The 19,402-nt window shown below is 34.8% G+C and overlaps 1 protein-coding gene across 4 annotated transcripts in view; it reads right to left on the bottom strand.

Moving 5' to 3' along the window:
* Positions 1-4,730: 4,730 nt before the first annotated feature.
* Positions 4,731-19,402, bottom strand: part of Neto1 (neuropilin and tolloid like 1) — a 114,217-nt gene continuing 99,545 nt past the window's right edge. Inside the window, exons 8-11 of one of the 4 annotated variants that reach the window (XM_028873860.2) lie at positions 13,355-13,468; positions 8,770-9,319; positions 7,725-7,799; positions 4,731-7,036 (exon numbers count right to left, since the gene is read on the bottom strand). In XM_028873860.2, coding sequence (XP_028729693.1) covers positions 7,739-7,799; positions 8,770-9,319; positions 13,355-13,468 — 725 coding nt within the window. In that variant the 3' untranslated portion in view covers positions 4,731-7,036; positions 7,725-7,738. Of the gene's footprint in view, positions 7,037-7,724; positions 7,800-8,769; positions 9,320-13,354; positions 13,469-19,402 lie in introns of those variants that run through there. The other 3 variants (XM_028873861.2, XM_028873862.2, XM_028873863.2) reach the window with 3 other exon arrangements.

The following is a 19,402-nucleotide window of genomic DNA, read 5'->3' as shown; positions in this document are numbered from 1 at the left end:
GTCTGATTATTTTGTCTTTGAAAACTCAGAAATAAACAATATTTTGTCAAAGAAAAGGTTTGTCTCATGAGTAGTCTTATCTTTTAAGAAGTGATTCCTATAGACAAAAGACTGCACAAGGAGTCTCCGATCTGTTGTCTATGAAATATGTAACTTGAGATCACCAAGTCTGGATGCTTGTTTTGCTCAGTAATGACTCATTCACATAAATACAAAAGTTTCAAGTAGAAGAGAGGGTTTTTACCACTGTAGAGTGCAAACTGGAAAAGCAGAGGAAGGTGTTACAGCTTTTTCCCCTGCCTGTGACCTCTTGTTGCTTGTCTGCTCATGCAATTGGCTGCTCTTGTGAGTGTTTTCTTCAACAGCTTTATCCGATGTATTAAAGGTGAAACTGAGAAGCTTACAAGGGTGTTTTAAGGAACACAAGTGTAGTAAGAACTGCAACTAGAATTTGGACTGTTGGAAAAATAATTTAATACAGTGTTGCACATTTTAATATCAAAACTATGGCTAAGGAACAACACATACCTCCCCAACTATCTGTTGATAGATATGTGAAACAATTGCCCATGGTTGACCATAGGATTCCCTTCCACATGTTCTCATCTTTGTGCACAAGTTAGCAACATGGAGTTACTTAGGAGCTCTGGGATTCACTGTTGCTCATAGTGATAAATAGCACTTTGATATGAAGGTGCAAAGAAAGAGACCCTGGAGGAAATGACATCTAAAAGATGTCAGATTCAATGGCTTCTGGAAGTCACATGTTTTATCCAGACAAGAGACACTAATGTCTTTTCATGGCTGTTCTTTTTAGATGTGTAGGCACCACGTCAATTACAAAATGAAGTTTACACACAATTTAGGAAAAATGGTTTATTTTTACAATGCATCATATAATATAAAAAAATATCTTCCAGTGCATGATCATTTGGTCTTTACACACTTTCATGTGAAAAGAAGCTTTTATAATCACACTTTACAGATGAGTAAACACAAACTTGTGGGGGTAATATGGGTAATTTTCAATTTCTCTTGTTGGAGTACACTAATTAACAGAGTTATATTTGCACATTGGTGAAAAACACCTCAGCAGTTAGTCAGCTTTGTAGGAGAACTGAACTCATCAGTCTTACACAATCTTACAAAAGTTATAGAACCACTTCAGTTTCCTTGACAGTACAACGGCTAACAATATACACTATTTGCAGTACTTTCATTCACAGAATCACGTTTCCAATAACCAAGGAAAAAATTCCACACAAATCTCTCAGAAGGGACTTAGTCATGTGTTTTCACTTTGTCGGTATCTTTTCTCATTAACCATAACCATGGAAATAACATATTGTAGAAAATAAGTAGGGTGGCAAGACATACTCCTGCTCCTCTGACCATCTATTACTTTTAATGTCTTACTTCTCAGTTGTTTTAATTGAAGTTACTATGTACCGTTCTGCATTCTACTTATTAAATATACTGACTTCAAAGAAGTTTCCATTCATACTTTTCCAAAATGTAGTTAAGATCATCATCTTTGAACAAAAGACAAACTCTTGGGTCAGCACCTAATGTGCTCAGCATCAACTCCATCTATTTTTTTGAACTATATTTTCTGTGACTTTTTATTACTTACCATCCAACTCAAGTAAGAGGTTTTCCAGCCTGTATTTTTATCTGATTACTCTAAAAATAAATTTTTCCCTGTCTGCTTAGGAACCCTACACTTCACAGAGCTCCTCTGGTGCCCCTAAGGAAATGCTATTCTAATATTCAACTTCTCACTTCTTGACTATACATTATCCTCTGCACGCCATTTGCTTTACAGTCAATTATGTTTTATATTGTACAGATGATAGGGACCCAGAGAAATTGAACTAGTGTTTCAAGATGGGCCACATGGTAAGAAAGAAGTGAAGAGAAGTTTCTTCTACAGTTCTAAGCACCATTCCTCCACCAACCTCCAGCATTATCTTCATCCCCAATGTACTGAAGAAGAGGTTTTAGCATATAGATTGCACAGACAAAAAAAAAATCTAGCAATGCTGATATGACGTTTAACTCAAGGGAAAGTGAATAAAGAGTACAAGTTTGATAATGTGATATAAAAGGAATAATTTTATTTTAAATAACTTATACATCATACTTGCTGGTCTGCTTTAATTTTTGTTTGAGTGACTATCTGCGACTATTAAAAGAAAGCCCCGAACAATTTTTCAATGAATGGTTGGAAAATAGCATGGCTCACTGTTTATGGAGAAGGAGATGGTGAGGACCAAGAGTGAGCTGACTGCACAATTGTATGGCTATGAAATAGAAAGGCAATTGTATGATCACAATGGCTCATAGGGATAAGGAACTTCTCTAAATCCTCCAAGAAAATGACAGAAGCATGATGACGTTTATTTATTTGTTTCCTAACATAAGGAAATGAAGGGATGCTAGGGGGCATTTTCTCTTTAAGAAAACACAGGAAAGCACATAACCTGGTGCCACAAGGAAAACAGTGAATTATGTGTTTGACATTAGTTACTTATATTTCTTGCCTTTGTTACACTCTTGGATTTAGCCAAATAATATAATTTAGTTAAAAGGAATTTTAGCACAATCTAAATTCATTACAAAATGAATAGTTATAATTCTTAGTTAAAAGTTGCTTTGGATTTAATGAGCTGGATTGGTGATAAAACAAAAACAAAACATCCCTTTACTTTAGCCAGGCAGTGTTCTTTCTCCAGTCTTTAAAGGGGATATAAGAAATGTTAACTAAAGAAATAAGGAGCTAGTAATTAACACAAGTTTCATCTATTTTGTTCTTTTACCTATCTGATGATTTCTTGGCTGCATTTTCTCATCATGCTGTGAAAAATAAAAAATCGTTTAATTGAGGAAAGTATGCATAGTTTCAAACCCTTCTGCTCAGTAAACATAGAACAAACTCACTATTCACATCATATCTATTTAGGACACAGATCAATTTTATAGTTCTTTGATTTAACCCCCACACACCTTTGGGGAACTGCAATTATGCAAACTAGATGGCATCATTTATTTCACTATCAAACACCATTGCATTGTTTGTTGTTACCTAGCAAAGATAATGAGACCCAGGCTCATATTATTTTACTTTAATATTTTGAGTTCAGGGAAATCCATTCTTGATTTAAATATAAAAGAAGCAAAACCTGTAACATGTGAGGAAATCTTGACTTCCTGTGGGATGCAAAACTGAAGAGATATTCATATGATGTCGAAGGCCAAACTCAAAATATTGAGAAGAATTTTTAATCTATTCAATGCTCTAAAATATTTTTAATAGGACAAAAATTAGATGAAAGATTCAGCATCTCCAGGACAGGGTTGATTCTCATTTAAAGACCGAATGACATTGATCTCAAAGTATGTGTCTGTTTTGTGAAATGATGCATAAAATCTGCATGTGTATAAAAACAGGTGCAGAAAATTCAGATTCAAACTCAGAACATTAACCTTGTGTTAAGCAACTGCACTGCACTCCAAGAGAAGTAAAAAGTGTAACTCGGGTCTTCGTGGATATTCTGTGTAAAAATGAAAGGCCACCAAGATTCTAAAAGGTGAATACAAACACTTAAATCAAAACCAGCATTTTCACCAGTTTTACATAGTAATGTATTTGAATTAACTTTGTGAATAAATATTGTTAACTGTTAAATTTGATAGTTTTAAACCACTCCTTCCTTCTGCTGCAAGTACCACCCATTTTGAAGGTTTTCCAAAGGCTGGCATTCAAGTGGTAAAGTTTCATGTAGTTATTTAATAGATGTTTTTAGTATATTGACAAATCTCAGTATTGGATTGGGTTTTATGAAGGCACCTGTAGGGAGCTCCAAAATACATCTGGTAGATTTTCTAGATTCTCACATTCCAAGATTCAGTACTTAGCATCTCCAATGGGGACAATCACAGGCATCCAGGACTCTGGGCAGTGATGTCAGCATCTCCTCCCTTGAACAGTCAACACCTGGAGGTCATGTGATCATCACCCAAGAGGAGGCTCACCCTTCAAGAGAAGTTATTTTCCCATGACGAAATTATATATCAAATATATGTTAGTCACCCATCCTTATTATTATGCTTAATTTCGTTTGATGTTAAAAAAAGGTGTCTGTTGTTTGGTGGACTTGAGGTATTAAATGTACTTAAACATAGAATAAGCAGATCAGGAGCATTTTGTAGATCTTGAAAGAAATGGAAAATCTGTAAATCTACATGACAGGTGAGTGGTGATTTATCCATTTAATTTATCTTCTTGTCTCCATTGTTGTATAATGAAACACTCCTGTCATATATATCCAGTGTAATATTATTCATTCAAAGATAATACCATCCACTAAGGATTCCTAAAGCGATTAAATAATACAAAATAGGACAACTAAATTAAATGATAGTCTTGAAATGCCAAATTTGAATTAATGAACACAAAATTACATACAGGAACAAATAAATTGGCCAGCCAAACAGGAAAAGGTGAATTTTATCATAAGTGACATGTGCAAAGTATGCACCAAAGTATTCATTATGTCAGTACCCTTTTTCAAATGGACAATTTGTCAACTTATTTCAAAGAAATTATCATTTTAATATTATTTTATTTTTATGGGTATGCATCTTCATGTGATGTTTGTGTGCGTGTTTGCTTGTGTGTGTGTGTGTGTGTGTGTGTGTGTGTGTGTGTGTGTGTGTGTGTGTGTGCAGGTATGTATTGTGTTCATGTGTGTGGAGACCAGATGTTGACAGTGAGTATCGTTCTCACTTAGTCTTCTTAACTGTGTTTAGTAGGAAAAGGTCTCTTGCTGAACCCAGACCTGTCCTATTCAGCTCATTTAGTTAAACTAGTGTTTCTCACCGTTCCCAACTCTGTGATCCTTTAATATCGTTCCTCATGTTGTGGTGACCCTCAACCATAAAATTATTTTTGTTGCTACTTCATAACTGTAATTTTGCTAAGGTTATGAATTGTGATGTAAATATCTGTGTTTTCAAATGGTATTAGGCTACCTCTGTGAAAAGGTTGTTTGACCCTCAGAAGAGACGTGATACACAGGTTGAGAACCACTGAGTTAGACTGTTTTCCCTGGGAACACTCTTCTCTGTCTTCAGAGAGACAGTATTACAGGTAGACTACCAAACCCACCTGGCATATATGTCCTTGTGCAGCAAGTAATCCACAAGGCAAGTTGATCATGATTCCAATATTCAAGAATTGCTGTAGTCCTTTAGTTTTTCTATCACAATTTTCTTTATCTCCACTTACTTGATATTTTTCTTTCATTTATATTTTAACACATAAGATATTGGCCTCCTGATAGGGACATATGAGAAGGAATATCCATTTAGACTTTAAAGCCTGCTCCAGCTGCTGGCAGAAATTGTAGTTGATCAAATTTTTTTGCTATTTGAAGGTCTCAATTATTTTATTCTTGAGAAACTCATTATTTTGAAAAGAGAAAGCAAATTTACTGTAATTGTAGTTTTCAAAATCAGGTTTTGAATACTTTATTTGAAACAATATCCATTCAGTGTTTATGGGGGTGTATATAATTCCACAGAACTTATGTGTACTATTAGTTCTAGATTTTTTGTATAAAACTTATCATAACCACTAAGCATCAAGGCTCATGTGTGTATGGGTAATGGTGAAGTGTAATCATAAAATGGTCTGTGATTCTGAACGATTGACTTAGGAAGACTCTTAATATAAAAGGCAAACAAATTTATAAGATGTTAGAAATCAAATATTTAGGGAAGCCTCAATATTAAATGACATCCTGTAATCTAGAGTGTGGGAAGAGTTGATATTAATAAATCATGTGCTCATGTAACTCTGCTTTTTTTCACAACAGAAGAAAGGATTTCTCTTAACTCAAATTAGGAAATTATTATACATTTTATATATATATTTATATAAAAGTTACAAGTAGCAAGCATATGACACAAAGAAATGGAAGAGTAACAGCAATATTTGAGAATGCATGCTTTTTACAATGTGTCTAATAAAGAGGGCATTTTTTCCAACCTAAATATCCAGTACTGACATGCAGGGTATTTTCTCAAACTGTCAATTCAGTCATATTACTAAGTGCTTAATCAAACAAAATTCTGCTGTAGGGTGTGAATGGTAAAATACCTGATTTCAAGAAGGCATTTATGAAACTCGGTATCTTCCCTTGATAAAAACAAAAAGGAAACCAGGGGTACATAGAAATGATAAGGGGGAGAGAGAGAGAAACACAGAGGAAGAAGGGGGAAGATATTTGTCTTATTGCAATCTAGATTTTACTCATTATTTTTTTACTGCATTTAATTAAAAGGAAACAACAGGTGTGTACAGTCCATTGAACCTCTAGCTGGTGTTTCCATGATCCACATTTCCATTTTTTTCATTGCAGCATGTTCAAAATCACGCAGGAACGCACTATTCTCAAGCAGTCTATATAATGAAAACAATGTACATGTAACACAAGGTTCACCCAAAGTCGTGGTTTTTGTGTTTGTTTTTTCACAGATCACACGGTACAATCATGTAACAAAGACGTGAACAACACGTAAATGAGAGTGGAGGGGACAGTTAAAGTGAAGCTGGGGAAGTCTTAACCAGGAACCAATCTCTTCTTCAAGTTTCCGTACATCTTAGAATGTATTTAAAACCTAAGGAGCACTTGGTGATCAGCAACCAAATTAGGAAATGGACACATCATTGTGCAGCAGCAGGGATGTCTTGCCGAAGGAATAACACATGTCTGTAACTCTTAAGTTTGGGTAAAGGCAGTGGAATGAATTTAGAAATATGTCCACTTTTCACAATTCACTACAGAATTCTCTTTCCACAGTCCCCATGTGTGTATAAATAGTTCTCTGAAAATAAAGCACAGTTAAAACATTTTTTCCCAATGAAAAAGATGCAACAAACACACCAGCTTATTAAGGTCATACAGAGCATGGGATGCGTTCTCCTAATTCAAGAACAGTTGATAGGCTTGAAGAGTTTTGAGGAAATTAGCTGTGAAGCAAATTTAATTGGAGATGAGTTAGATTAAAATAAATGTAGACTGCCAAATGAAGATGTAAAGCCTGTGTGAGGGTTCATGACAAATAGATGCACATGTAGACAACTGAAATTATGAGGCCTTTAGAACATGAAACATTCAAATTTTATTTTATAAAATTTGATCAACATGCCACATTTAATTTTAATGAGATAAGCTAATTATTCATGCAAAAATAAGACTACATAAATACCCCCAAATACTTGGTGTTGCATTTGAATAGAATAGAGCCAAATTGTGTAAGTAATTGCAAGTCAGATACATTCACTTCAGTTACATTAAGAGTGAATATTGTTGTATTTTATTTTTTCAAAAACCTGGGTTTCCTGAGCTAGTCTTTGAAAGAAAGTTCATTGCTTTTATTATCTTGGTCTTACAATGTAAATATTATTAGCTTATTCTGCTGTTGAGCAATGCTTGATGAAGGAATATTAAAACTGATCACAAAGCTACGCATCCTAAGAATAGTCACTCCACTACTATTGCATCCATTCTACTTCTATGTGTGAAATGCCATGAGATAGGTAGCTTACAAAATAAGGAATAAATAGCACATTCTCTGAAATGCTGTAAGACAGTTGCAACAGAACAGAACAAAATAGCATAGGACAAAGGGAGAAGGAGCCAAGGGTGTTTGCTTACCTTGAGTTTTCGTTTTAGACCCTAGTTGTGTTGTACTCAGATTCGTGTTTGCTTAGAGACCCAATGAGGCAGAACCTGGAATGTTATGGCTATTTCATTCAACAAAGTAATATTTGCACAAAATATAAATACATATATCTACTTTAAAATCTTCCCTAAAATTAATAAAGCAGTGAAAATAGTGGTATTCCATCAGCATGCATGAATATATTAAGTCAACTTAGATAATTTAGATTTTTATGAATCAAATTTATAATTCTATATAATTAGATAAATTATAGTAAACATGAAAAACAGCATAATTAAACTAGATGTATGTTGGAATTTCAAAAAAATAGACCATTACTAAATCAAATTTTCTGCCTAATATTTTTACTCATTTTAGAAATATTAACATATAACACATATTTTATATATGTATAAATGGAAGATGAATAAAATGTCTCCCAAATTTTTTCTATATTTAAATATCAATTATTTGTATTTTATCATTCAATGTTATAAAATATAATTGTAATCTAATTATTACATCATATGTGAAAATATACTTTTCTTAGCAAAATAAATAGATTCTACTGAAAAATATTTTATTTTCGAATTAAAAATATTCAATAAGTTGGTATCATTATCTTGGTAAGGCAACAGTTTTAAGATACTGTTTTCTGTCCTAAAATATAATGTTGATGAGAGAGCAACAACTATAACTATGTGGAGGCAAATTAGTTGCATAGATCTCTACTATAAATGAGGTGTCCTGTTTTCTATAGAAATAGTTCTTATATATGCAGAAATAAAGTATCTTTGGTCTGTGTGCACAGGTGTCATCATACACGTGTACATTTCATGCACATGTATGGGATATAAAATTAACAGACTAGAGCTAGGAAGAGAAGGAAAGGGAGGAAGAAGGGGGGATGAGGACACTGTGGTTTCAACTATCATTCAGAGGGTGGGGGCTGACAGTGAAGACAGACTAGAATGCAATGCTGTGAGAGCATTTCTGTCTTCAGCTAATGGTTGCCATCAAATATCTATGGATACTGACCGCTGGACGGATTTCTCATGTCTGGATAGCCTGTGGCTTGTGGTGGGCACCTCCTCAATCTCATCGATGTCACAGGCATCTGCAGCATCTTGGGAGTAGTTGTGTTTCATGACCAGGATATTCCTTCTGTTCACGGGTGGGATGAGGGGCTTGACTGGCTGGGTCGGTATCTCTGCCAAGATGGAAGCGTCCCTTGTGCTGAGGTTACTGCGGCTGCCTTTTGCGCTGGACAGTTGGGATCCACAGTGATGGTCATGAATGCATTTGGAAGATGATCTCCGCAGTTTATGGTAACTCTCAAAGTCATCTGGAAAGTCAGCCGTTGCTCCGGTTCCTCTGAGCGTGCATAACTCATAGTGAGGAGGCTCAAACACCTCCTGGAAAACGGTCTGGTCAAAGTCTGACTTCCTTTGGACGTATTTTTTACGAGGCTGTTTGATCTGTACAATGACAGAAATGATAATAAGGATGATCACAATGCAGGAAGTCACGCCAATGACCGTCCCACTGGTGTTGGTCAGCTGATCCAGCAGGCTGGTTTTCCTCTTTTCTGTAGGTAGGAGAGAGTGAAAACAACAGACAGACAAGAGGAGAAACAACCCACCACACGTTAATATCGCCTTCAAAATGCACTTCCAAAACTTTAACACAAAACAGGCTGAGCACACAATTTTCACAGCCCTAAAGTATCACACAACAATTCTTCAAAAAAAAATTCTGTTTTCACAGGGGCTCTATTTTCCATTAAAGTGACTTCCTACGTTGAATGTGTACACATACTTGTATGTGTGTGTGTGTGTGTACAAATGCATATACACTCTAATATTTGCATAAGACTTATAAAATAGTATTTGTGCATGATGTGATAATTTCCTGAGCTATGATTCGTTTTCTCTTCTTAGTCATAAAAGGATCTCTAAATTCCAAACCAGAAAAGAATGTCCCTGACTTTCTCTCTGTTGATGCTTGGCAGGTAAAGTGAAGTTATAGAATCACAGCATTTTGATACGGAGAATAATTCAACACAAAAATCACAGCAGACATTTTGGAATGGAAGCATGACAACTTGCACATATTTCCCCAAACAAAAATTAATATAAAAATTGACCACTAAAATTCTGGTATAATGAGGGTATGGAAATTCTCCTATTTGTGGACAGCAAATGGGCACATAGGAAAAAAAAAAAGCACAGAGGCACAGGAGAGAGAATGCTCAGGAGAGAATATCTGCATGTCCAGAGGCTTGGAAGGATAATTACAAATAATCATTCTAAATCATTCCCTAAAAGTAAAATGAAATATGTGAGAATTCTTCAGGAAGAGTGATGACCATGTAAGCAATGACTCTCTCCCTCTTCCAAATCATCAGCTGTATTTCAGGGAAGTTGAAGCTAAAACCACAAGGCTCCATCTGCAAACCTGAAGATGGAGGAATAAAAATTCTGGGAAAAATAGTGCAGAAAAGTGAATGTAGCACTGGAAATTGTATCAAATAATCAAACAAAAGCATATTAGGAGCAAAAAGAGAACTTAGAACAAATGCATTTTTTAATCAAAGGCTTAAAACGTCCCACACTAATGATAAAATGCACATCCAAGTTCAAAAAAGTTCAAGTAGAGTAAATGTAAAAGACCTATTCAGTCTTTACTATTAAAATAGTTTTTAAAAAATATACAGGACCAGAAAATAAAGAAACCAGCAAAGGGAAAATGATACACCCAGAGAAAGGATCTATACAGATTATCATGCGATTGACGATCATTGGAGGTCAGAATAAATTCTCACTGAGTCAAGACACCACAAGCAAAATCAAATTTAAAAATCATATAAATAATTCTATACCCAAATTCACTATTTAGTAAAACTGATTTAAAAACTGAAACATCATTGTTATATATAACAAAATAAAAAATATATATATATAACAAAATGAAGAAAGAAACAGAGACAGACATACATCTGAATTTTTTCTTCATAGTCATTTAAATTTGTTTCATTAAAAAATACAGTGAGCTCTGTGCATCATTGTACTATAGAGCCTAGACTTCATAGAGCTGTGGTTTCTGGTAACAATAGTAGAATTGAGTTTGGTGGGAGTTAAACCATTGTTTATATTAAAAGAAGGACACAGAGATAAGGAAAATCCAAATATAATTACATGAAACAGAAACAATAAACAGGAAGCGTTTATAGCAAATTGCACTAATACAAACCATCCTTACTCTGTTTCTACTCGGAAGATAGAATGATATAAAGTAGCAATTATTACAATGTATGGTTGTGGTTATAACATACATACAATGTAGAAAATAATGGGTGAAAGGAGTAGAGAATGTGATATATACAGGAAAAACATTCTATATTTCATTAGAATTGTCAGCCTACAAAAAAAAAAAATGAAGTATACTGAAAAGTTAAGTTGTGCATTATAAGCCCCTAAGCCAACACAGAAAAAGTAAATCAAGAAAATATTAAAAGACACTAAAAAAGAAATGTTACAGTAAAGCATGTTTGGTTAGAGTAGAAGAGACACACAGAAAACAAAAAGTGAAAAAGGCTGTGAGTCCAGATGGGAAATACAGCATTATATAAGGATAGATTAAGTAACCTAATGAAACAACAGAAACTGTTAGAATGGATAAAAATTAATATTAAATTATACATCAATAGTAGTAAATATTTTCTGTATAACAAGTAGAATGAACTAAGGAAAAGAGTGAAAAAAGACAATCAAAGAAAACTGAATGCAAACAAATACACTTTAGGACAAAAATATGTTACTAAGCTTTTAGATCTTCTAATAATAATGAAGAAGTTAATTTTGGGGACAGTATAACAATTTATACACTCATGAATTCAAAACCATGTGAAATGAAAGCTTTATATGTGTAGGCAGAAAAGGAGGCCATCCAATATTATATGACACAGAAAAGTAGAATATCCTCTTTCAATCCTGCAGAAGACACAGATGAAAAAAATGAACTAGATGACGTATACAATGCTCTATGAACATACCAGACATGGAGATATAAAAGACTGTGCCCAGTCTCAGATGTGCACTCATGTCATGGACAGATGCAACATTACTTGAGGCCACAGTATGTGCTAAGCCAGAGAACCAATCCCAGCAAATGACTATTGATCAAACGAAGCAAGTTCTAATATCACAAGAACATTAGATAAGATTTCAAAGATGGTTTAGCTGTCTGGAAAAGAGGCAGTACATTTTTATAGTAGATTTTCATGACTGCCCTTTTATTTTATTTTATTTCTTATTTTTTGTCTCTTACATACTCTTACTTGCCACAAACTGATGTTGATGGCTACTCCCTAACACTAAGGTGTGGGGACACTTCAGAAAGCATTTAATTTCCTAGCTATTTCCTAGGGGTTCTTTAGACTGAAATTATCACTAACACTCATTATCAAAATAGATTCCATTGGACAAATGTGGTGGTATTTTATTTGTGCCCTAATAAATAAAGCTTACTTGGAGATCAGAAGAAAAAGCCAGTCACCACATTAAACATAGATGTGAGGCAATGGTAGTACACACCATTAATCCTAGCAGTCAGGAGGCAGAGATTCATCAGAATCTCTGTGAGTTCAAGGCCACACTGGGAACAGAGCCAGGCGTGGTGGTACACACCTTTATTCCCAGCACTAGTTGACCATAGATGTCTGGAGGTCTGTACAGACAGACAGGAAGTGATAGAGCTGGGCAGAAAGAGGAATTGATGTAGCTGAGAGGAGAGAGGAAGTCAGAGGACAGGGCTGAGGATTTCTAGTGATAAGAACATGGCTGGATTCTTTCTGCTTCCCTGATCTCTCAGTTTCTACCCTAATATCTTGTTCCGGGTTTTTTGTTAATAAGACCACTTAGCAATTTGTCTTACAGACAGTTTTCTTACTGACTCATTGGATTAATGGACACTTTGCAGGGTTCCTCTGCTTCTCTTTGTAGGAAGTATTTTAATAGATCATCCTAAAATTTAAGTGGTAAAGTGTTTCTTGTTTATCTTCCCTTGAATTGGGCTTAATATTCAGCCTTAACAACGGATTATTTTTCACGTTAACTAAAATGGAACATAACTCAGCCAACAAGTCCTATTTAAATGACCATATGTTGGTTGTGGACTGGCTGACAGGGCAGGAATGCTAGGAACTATTTCATAGGACAGGAAAAAATAACTTTTTGTTAACAAAATATAAATGGCCTTAATTGAAAACAGAAATGATCCAAATATTTTATCTCTAGACTATGTGCAAAAATGTACATTGGAAAAGGCTGGAATAAAGGAAAAGAGAGTAGAAGAAATGTAATAAGGTACAAAGGTGTCATGGAGAAATGAGGCTCTCCACCGCTAGCTACACTTCTCTTGGCTCTGCAAGTTCTCTTGAGGTATCTTTAGTGAGTGTTCTGGAATGTAAGGAAAGTCACTGTCAATCTAAATGAGGAAATCTCTGAGCACACTGAGGAATGAAGATGGAGACTGTAAGCCATATGCAAAGACAGACAAAACCACACCCTCTGCTTTTTAAGACTGCTGCAGATACAGCTCCTTCCCACTCTGTTTCCATTACCTTTACAGTGATTTTCATCCCAGGGATACACACAGTTCTGGAGCCCATTGCAGACGAGCGTGTTGTTGATACACATGTTGCTGTGGCAGAAGAACGTGTTGCCTTCACAGGGAGCTAAGGGAAGAAAAGAGAGAGGGGGAGAGAGAGCATGACAAAGCAAGAGAGTCACATCCAATGCTCTTCGGCTCATTACGGCCACTGAAAGTCTGAACGCGACAGAAATTAGGATGTGCATTTAAATAGACATGTCACTTGTCCCTCACATCGGATGCCACAATGATCATTACTCCTGGTGACAGGAGGCTCAAGTTATCCTAAGGACACGAATCTCCAGTCTCATGAGCACATGCAACTTAGGAAAGTTATTGTACTTTCCCTGGGCATATGCATGCTGTACACAGAAATTGTACACACATAGATTTAGATTTACTGTACAAAAGTATAAATCAAAGTGGGTATATTTAAAAAATAAGTATGAAAAGTATTGGTGAGAGAAAACATATATTAAACAAAACCCCATAAAACACTTTAGCATATGTAAAATAAAAGTTACAGCAATCCAGAACCAACAAAAACTTAATCTTCAACAACCTCAAGGAAATCAGAAAATGCACATTCTTTTCACACACACACACACACACACACACACATACACACACACTCAATCACACAGAGAAATAGAGAGACAGAGACAGAGACACACAGAGAGAAACACAGAGACTATCTCTAGTATTTATATGATTTACACAGTCTAGTATCAATGTCATGACTAATTTCCAGACTACAATATACATTTAGGTAATGGGGGCTAAACTTAGAACTCCAAGGTGGTAAGATATGTGAGTAGAGGATTGTGAAGACATGTGAGGAGCAATGTCCAATGTGATGTTGATGACAGAAAACATGCATTTATATTATTAATGTAATATATTATATTATTATGCCAGTAAAAAGATATACTTAGTCTGCAGAAATACTGCACTGTGGATTTTAGTTTACAGAAATACTTTTAGAAAATTTCTTAATCTTTATAATCAATATGTACCTCATTAATTAAGTTTAATTTTTGGGTTAACATTTCTCAGTAATAATTTAATTCTCTTCTGTAGTACTATTTCTAGGAAAGTAAATATGCCATCAATGAGAAGTTTGAAATCAGTCATTAAAAACTTATTAATGATCAATATTATATTAACACTATAATCATAATAAACTTTAGAAATTTCAAAAGTATATATTTCATACTTTCGGGGAAATTATTTTCTGTACTATATATGTTGTGGTATTTAATATAGATAGGAAAACATTTTGCATAAGGTAACTAAGGGTATTTTCATATATCTAATAAATTTTATGAGTAAAATTGCTTAATTATGAAGATAGTAAAGCTGAGGGAATGGAGAGATGGTTGAGTGATTAAGAATGCTTACTGCTCTTTCAGAGGACCTGGATTCAGTGCCCATCACCCACATGGTTTAAATCTACATGTAATTCTAGTTCCAGCCATCTTCCTCCTTGTTTGCCCCATATGTCCCTGTGTGCATTTGGTACACATAAACTCACCAAAGCACATAAACTCAGCAAAGCACATCCTCACACAGATTAAAAATATAGGTATTTTAATTTAATTTAATTTTAAGGAAGGCACACACAAACTCAGGCCCAATGGTTTGATTGCTCCTTGCTCTGACTTTCCCAGTAAACAAAGTTTACTTCCTATAGTTGAGATCTACTGTAGGTTTCTTGTATAAAGATTAAAATACATGTAACATGATCTGGAAAAGCTGTAAAAAACAAATAACCCATGGCAGTCCTTTTGAAAGTACCATGCTTAACACGTCCTTAGATTAGTTATTTGTTATGAGGTGTGTAAATCTGTTATAATGCAAAATTTAATGATGTGATAGATTTTTGCAAAAATTTGATTTTTAATTTGGAAGTAAATTTTAGTTCCTAGAGGCTTTGTAGAACTGATATGGTCTGCTACACAGATAATAAATGTTGTTAAAATTTGTAACAAAATATGAAGGTATTTTCTGCAAATAGATTAGAGTGACTGCAAAATGTGTCTATGATAAAGCATTATTAATAAATTGCTCTGGTGTATAGTTATCTACCAAGTAAAGAAATCTTTAAGATACTTGTCTATTTCTTTACCTTCTTGAATACCCTCCAAATATTTTAATAATTGATATATTGGATAAATTAGTTTAAAGTTTTTAAAGTAATGGATCAAAGAAGCATTTTTTCTTGGACATGAGAAAATGTAATAGTGTACTGCTAAGCATGTTTAGATTGATATTTCAAATAGTAAAGTTGTGATTTTGTCTTTTTATGCTGCTTTCTGATTATGAAACTATTAGTCAACATGTCCTTTCAGTTATTATATGTGTTTTGCTTTTACTGAGAACATAATAAATACAGATGTCAATAAAATTTATCCCACAATTATATTATTAAGCAATGGGAATCACCATCAGTTACCTCAAGTAATAGTCTAGGTCATGAATGCACTACATTTTTCTCCCTTAATTTGGTAATATCAATAGAATTGTTGTACAAATCACAAAGAAACAGGCAAAAATACAAAAAACAGCAGATAATGCCATCATGGCCATAAAGCAAATTTGTAACATGTTAGTACTTGAACTAAAACTAAATTTTGAAAATAGGAAAAAGCTACAATGTTCTATCAGGGCACTGCATGCTAGGACTAAGATTGTCATCAGAAGGAGCTTTGCTTTGGGCCCTGAGGAACAATTGGTATCCCTAGGCAAAGCAGGTAAACTAATTGCAGAACACACCAACATCTGGCTTGGGACACTGGCAGGCCAGTCTCAAAGTCCCAGAACACCTCTTCAAACTTTGACCATTGAGCTGGCCAACATGATAAATACATGTCAACTGTATTGAGAAAATGATGAAAACTAAGGTAAGAGCTTACAGAGTTAAGCGCATTGGCCAGGCCTTTAAACACTGCAATAGAGAGGCAGTAAGAAGAGGACCAAGAGGGCAAGGTCACACTTGGCTTCATAACTACCCTGTATCAGAAAATGGATACAAGGGATAACAATACTGCAATGTTAAGGTGATATGTAATATCAAGTGAATCGGCTTAATAATACTTCACTTTTTAACTTGTAAAGTAAGCACTTTTTTGAGAGATCTTGGCCTTGTACTAGGTAACAATGCTTATTGGACCATCTTGAAAGCAAGATTTCTGGTTATCTTTATATCTTAATATATTGCCACCATTTAAGGTATTACATTTCAATTCTAGAAAAAGAACAACAAAAATAGAGCTTATACATATTAAATATCAAGACAAATTTAAGTTTTTAGCATATATGTGTTTGAATAAGAGTATAGCTTTAAAAGGACCATAGCTTAAGAATATGTGTTTGCCTTTCAAAATCTGTTTTCAGACTTTAGCAAGACCATCAAAATAACATTTATTTTCTGTTATTAAATTTTAACAACAGATATTCAAATATTCAGTTTCCATCCTTAAGAGGCAATACCAGCTAATCTAGAAGATTTTATCTGTTCTTTTAACCTCAATATAAAAAAATTCAAGGTATTGAGATCCTGTTCACTTGAGGATTTATAGAAGTGACAGGGTTGCCTTTTATTGTGATAAAAACTTTTCCAAAATTTCAGAAAAGCCAATAATATATCTAGACTATGAATTATTTATAGGCACCTTCAATGCAGTTTAAATTTTTTTCACTGAATATTCATCTAAATTCTTCAAAATAAATTATGTAGACACAAAATTAATACCATTTTCACTAAAGAAATGGAAGAAGTGCACTATGAGCTATAGATCCCAGATGTCCAGCTCATAGATCCCAAGGCTCTCCATGTCAATTAGCAGCGGAATATTCAGAAAAGCTTCATTGTCAAGAACTTACATAACTTTCTTTGCTTTAAATAATCTCACTTATCATTTAAAGGGGAAAATAATTTTTAAAATATAAGAGTCATGTCCCTAATGTTAAAACATCATTATATTGTGCACATTCTTAATTCTTAAGACAAATTAGTATGTAACCATATCTATGTGGATGCAATTTATCAAATAATAAGGTCATTACACAAACACATTATGAAAAATGTACAGGAAATACAAAGCCAAAATGTGGGGTATTTCTAGGTTATTTCTAATGGTTATTTGTGGTATTTACTGAAATAATATTGTGTCTATCTCTTTTTGAGAAAATTTCAATATTTTCATATTCATACATATACACACTGTGAAAGCTCAAGAATTTTCAAAACAGGGTATAAAATATTGATCAAAAAGTCAATTTTCCATCTTGGTTTTTGTGTTAGGAAAATAGCAGTTTTCATAGGTTATCTATGTTTCTCTACAATTAAAATTTAATAAACATAAAATGTAGTTAAGGACAATTGTGTGCTGTTATCTTGTATGAATTCTCAACTGTTTGCACTCCATCCACTAGGTGGCAGGCCTCTACCACACTCCACTGGAACCTTGTCAGGATGATTAAATACCCTAGTGACACATCACTCCTGCACCTGAGGACTGGCTCCAGAGGAGTAAATGAACAAGGGTCCACAGAGACACTGCTAGGCCGTGTTAGGATAGGGAGAGGGAAAGAGAGACACCTCCAACAGGACACTGTTTACTTATTCGAAAAATCCATATTTTATAAAAATCAAAGATTGCTTGGTTACTATGCTGATACACAGTTTCAGTTCTGTAGTTAAGAGGTTGTAGAATTGTAACTGCTGCTTTAATGCTGAAGTCCATAAGTGTTCAGTTGCGCTGTCAAGGTCTTTTCTTCAAATAAACAAAAGTTCCCTAAATATTAAATCAAATGTGAAATAAAATACTTCTTTCTGGGATGCTGATTTTTCAACTACCTGTCTTCAGAGGCAATGACTCTACCATGGGTAGTTTCAGTCAGTCACACAGTCATAACACAGCAATGAGTTCAGAGAGAAGGGACAGTGAGCTTTGACAGGTGGGCTTATGACTGGGCTTACAATCTGACTGGGGGATTCAGCAGTGTTCTCTCCTCGTGTTTCTCTTCCTTTCTGTTTCCCTCACACTATTCTAAAGGTAATTTAGCCTCTGCCCACTCCAGAGCTCACAGGGTGTGGTGACACACACATGCACACCCCACTCCCTGCACAGCACACTCTTCTGATTTGTTCTTTTCTGCTTTGTCATGTCCTCTACCTCTAAACCAATGAAACTTCCTGCTTACCTACGAGGAAAAGAAGCTGGAGGAGGAAGAGAACAGTTGAATCTCCTCTTTTTATTCACTGGGTTAAATCATTATGAGCCTTGATGATAATGCCTTATTAAAACCTTCCATGGAGATAAGAACTTATTAAACTTTCTGATCTTCAAGATGGTTTGGAGTCTTTTTTATTGTTGTTTTGGATGAAAAATTAAGAAAAGTTCCACACTATTATAAACACGTATATGTGATTTATGTCTATATTTGATAGTGAGATACATAGTGAGCTCATACTGCATGCAAAGGCTTGCATAATTGAAAACTCAGCTGATTTCATTCAAACTCATCATGATCAATATTGTTGAGGATTTTCTGTGCTCTGCCAGCTCCCTATGCCAATTTCTAGAAGCATCTTTGGTTAGATTTTCAGGCCTCTTCAGATTGCTCCCCTCTCCCCCATGTATTTTTTACCCAGGCTTATAGTATACAAGTCACCCATCAGTTTTTACTGAGTCTGAGCTTAAACCATTCACTCGGGACTCCCACTGGGCCCTCAAAATTGTCTGAGAAACAGTCTTGCTCAGAGCATACCAATTCCCACATCGAATCTCTACTTGGAATTCTAATTAGCATGCTAACTGAGTATGGCTGAATGGAGTCATGGAAAGGGACTTTCATCCCTCTCCCAGCCAGCCTCAGCTCCTCTTCATTCCCTTATTTTTTTTCTTTCATTTTATCCTTGGCTAATTGATTGGTACTTACTTAAAGTACAAAGTGGTTGGATTCATAATGACATATCCATTCAAACACATACCATACTGTGACTGTTCCCACC

The sequence above is a fragment of the Peromyscus leucopus genome, chromosome 19 (genome assembly GCF_004664715.2).
Source record: "Peromyscus leucopus breed LL Stock chromosome 19, UCI_PerLeu_2.1, whole genome shotgun sequence".
Lineage (NCBI taxonomy): Eukaryota > Metazoa > Chordata > Mammalia > Rodentia > Cricetidae > Peromyscus > Peromyscus leucopus.
The sequence above is the reverse complement of the archived record's forward strand: the minus strand, read 5'-3'. Positions and strand labels throughout refer to the sequence as shown.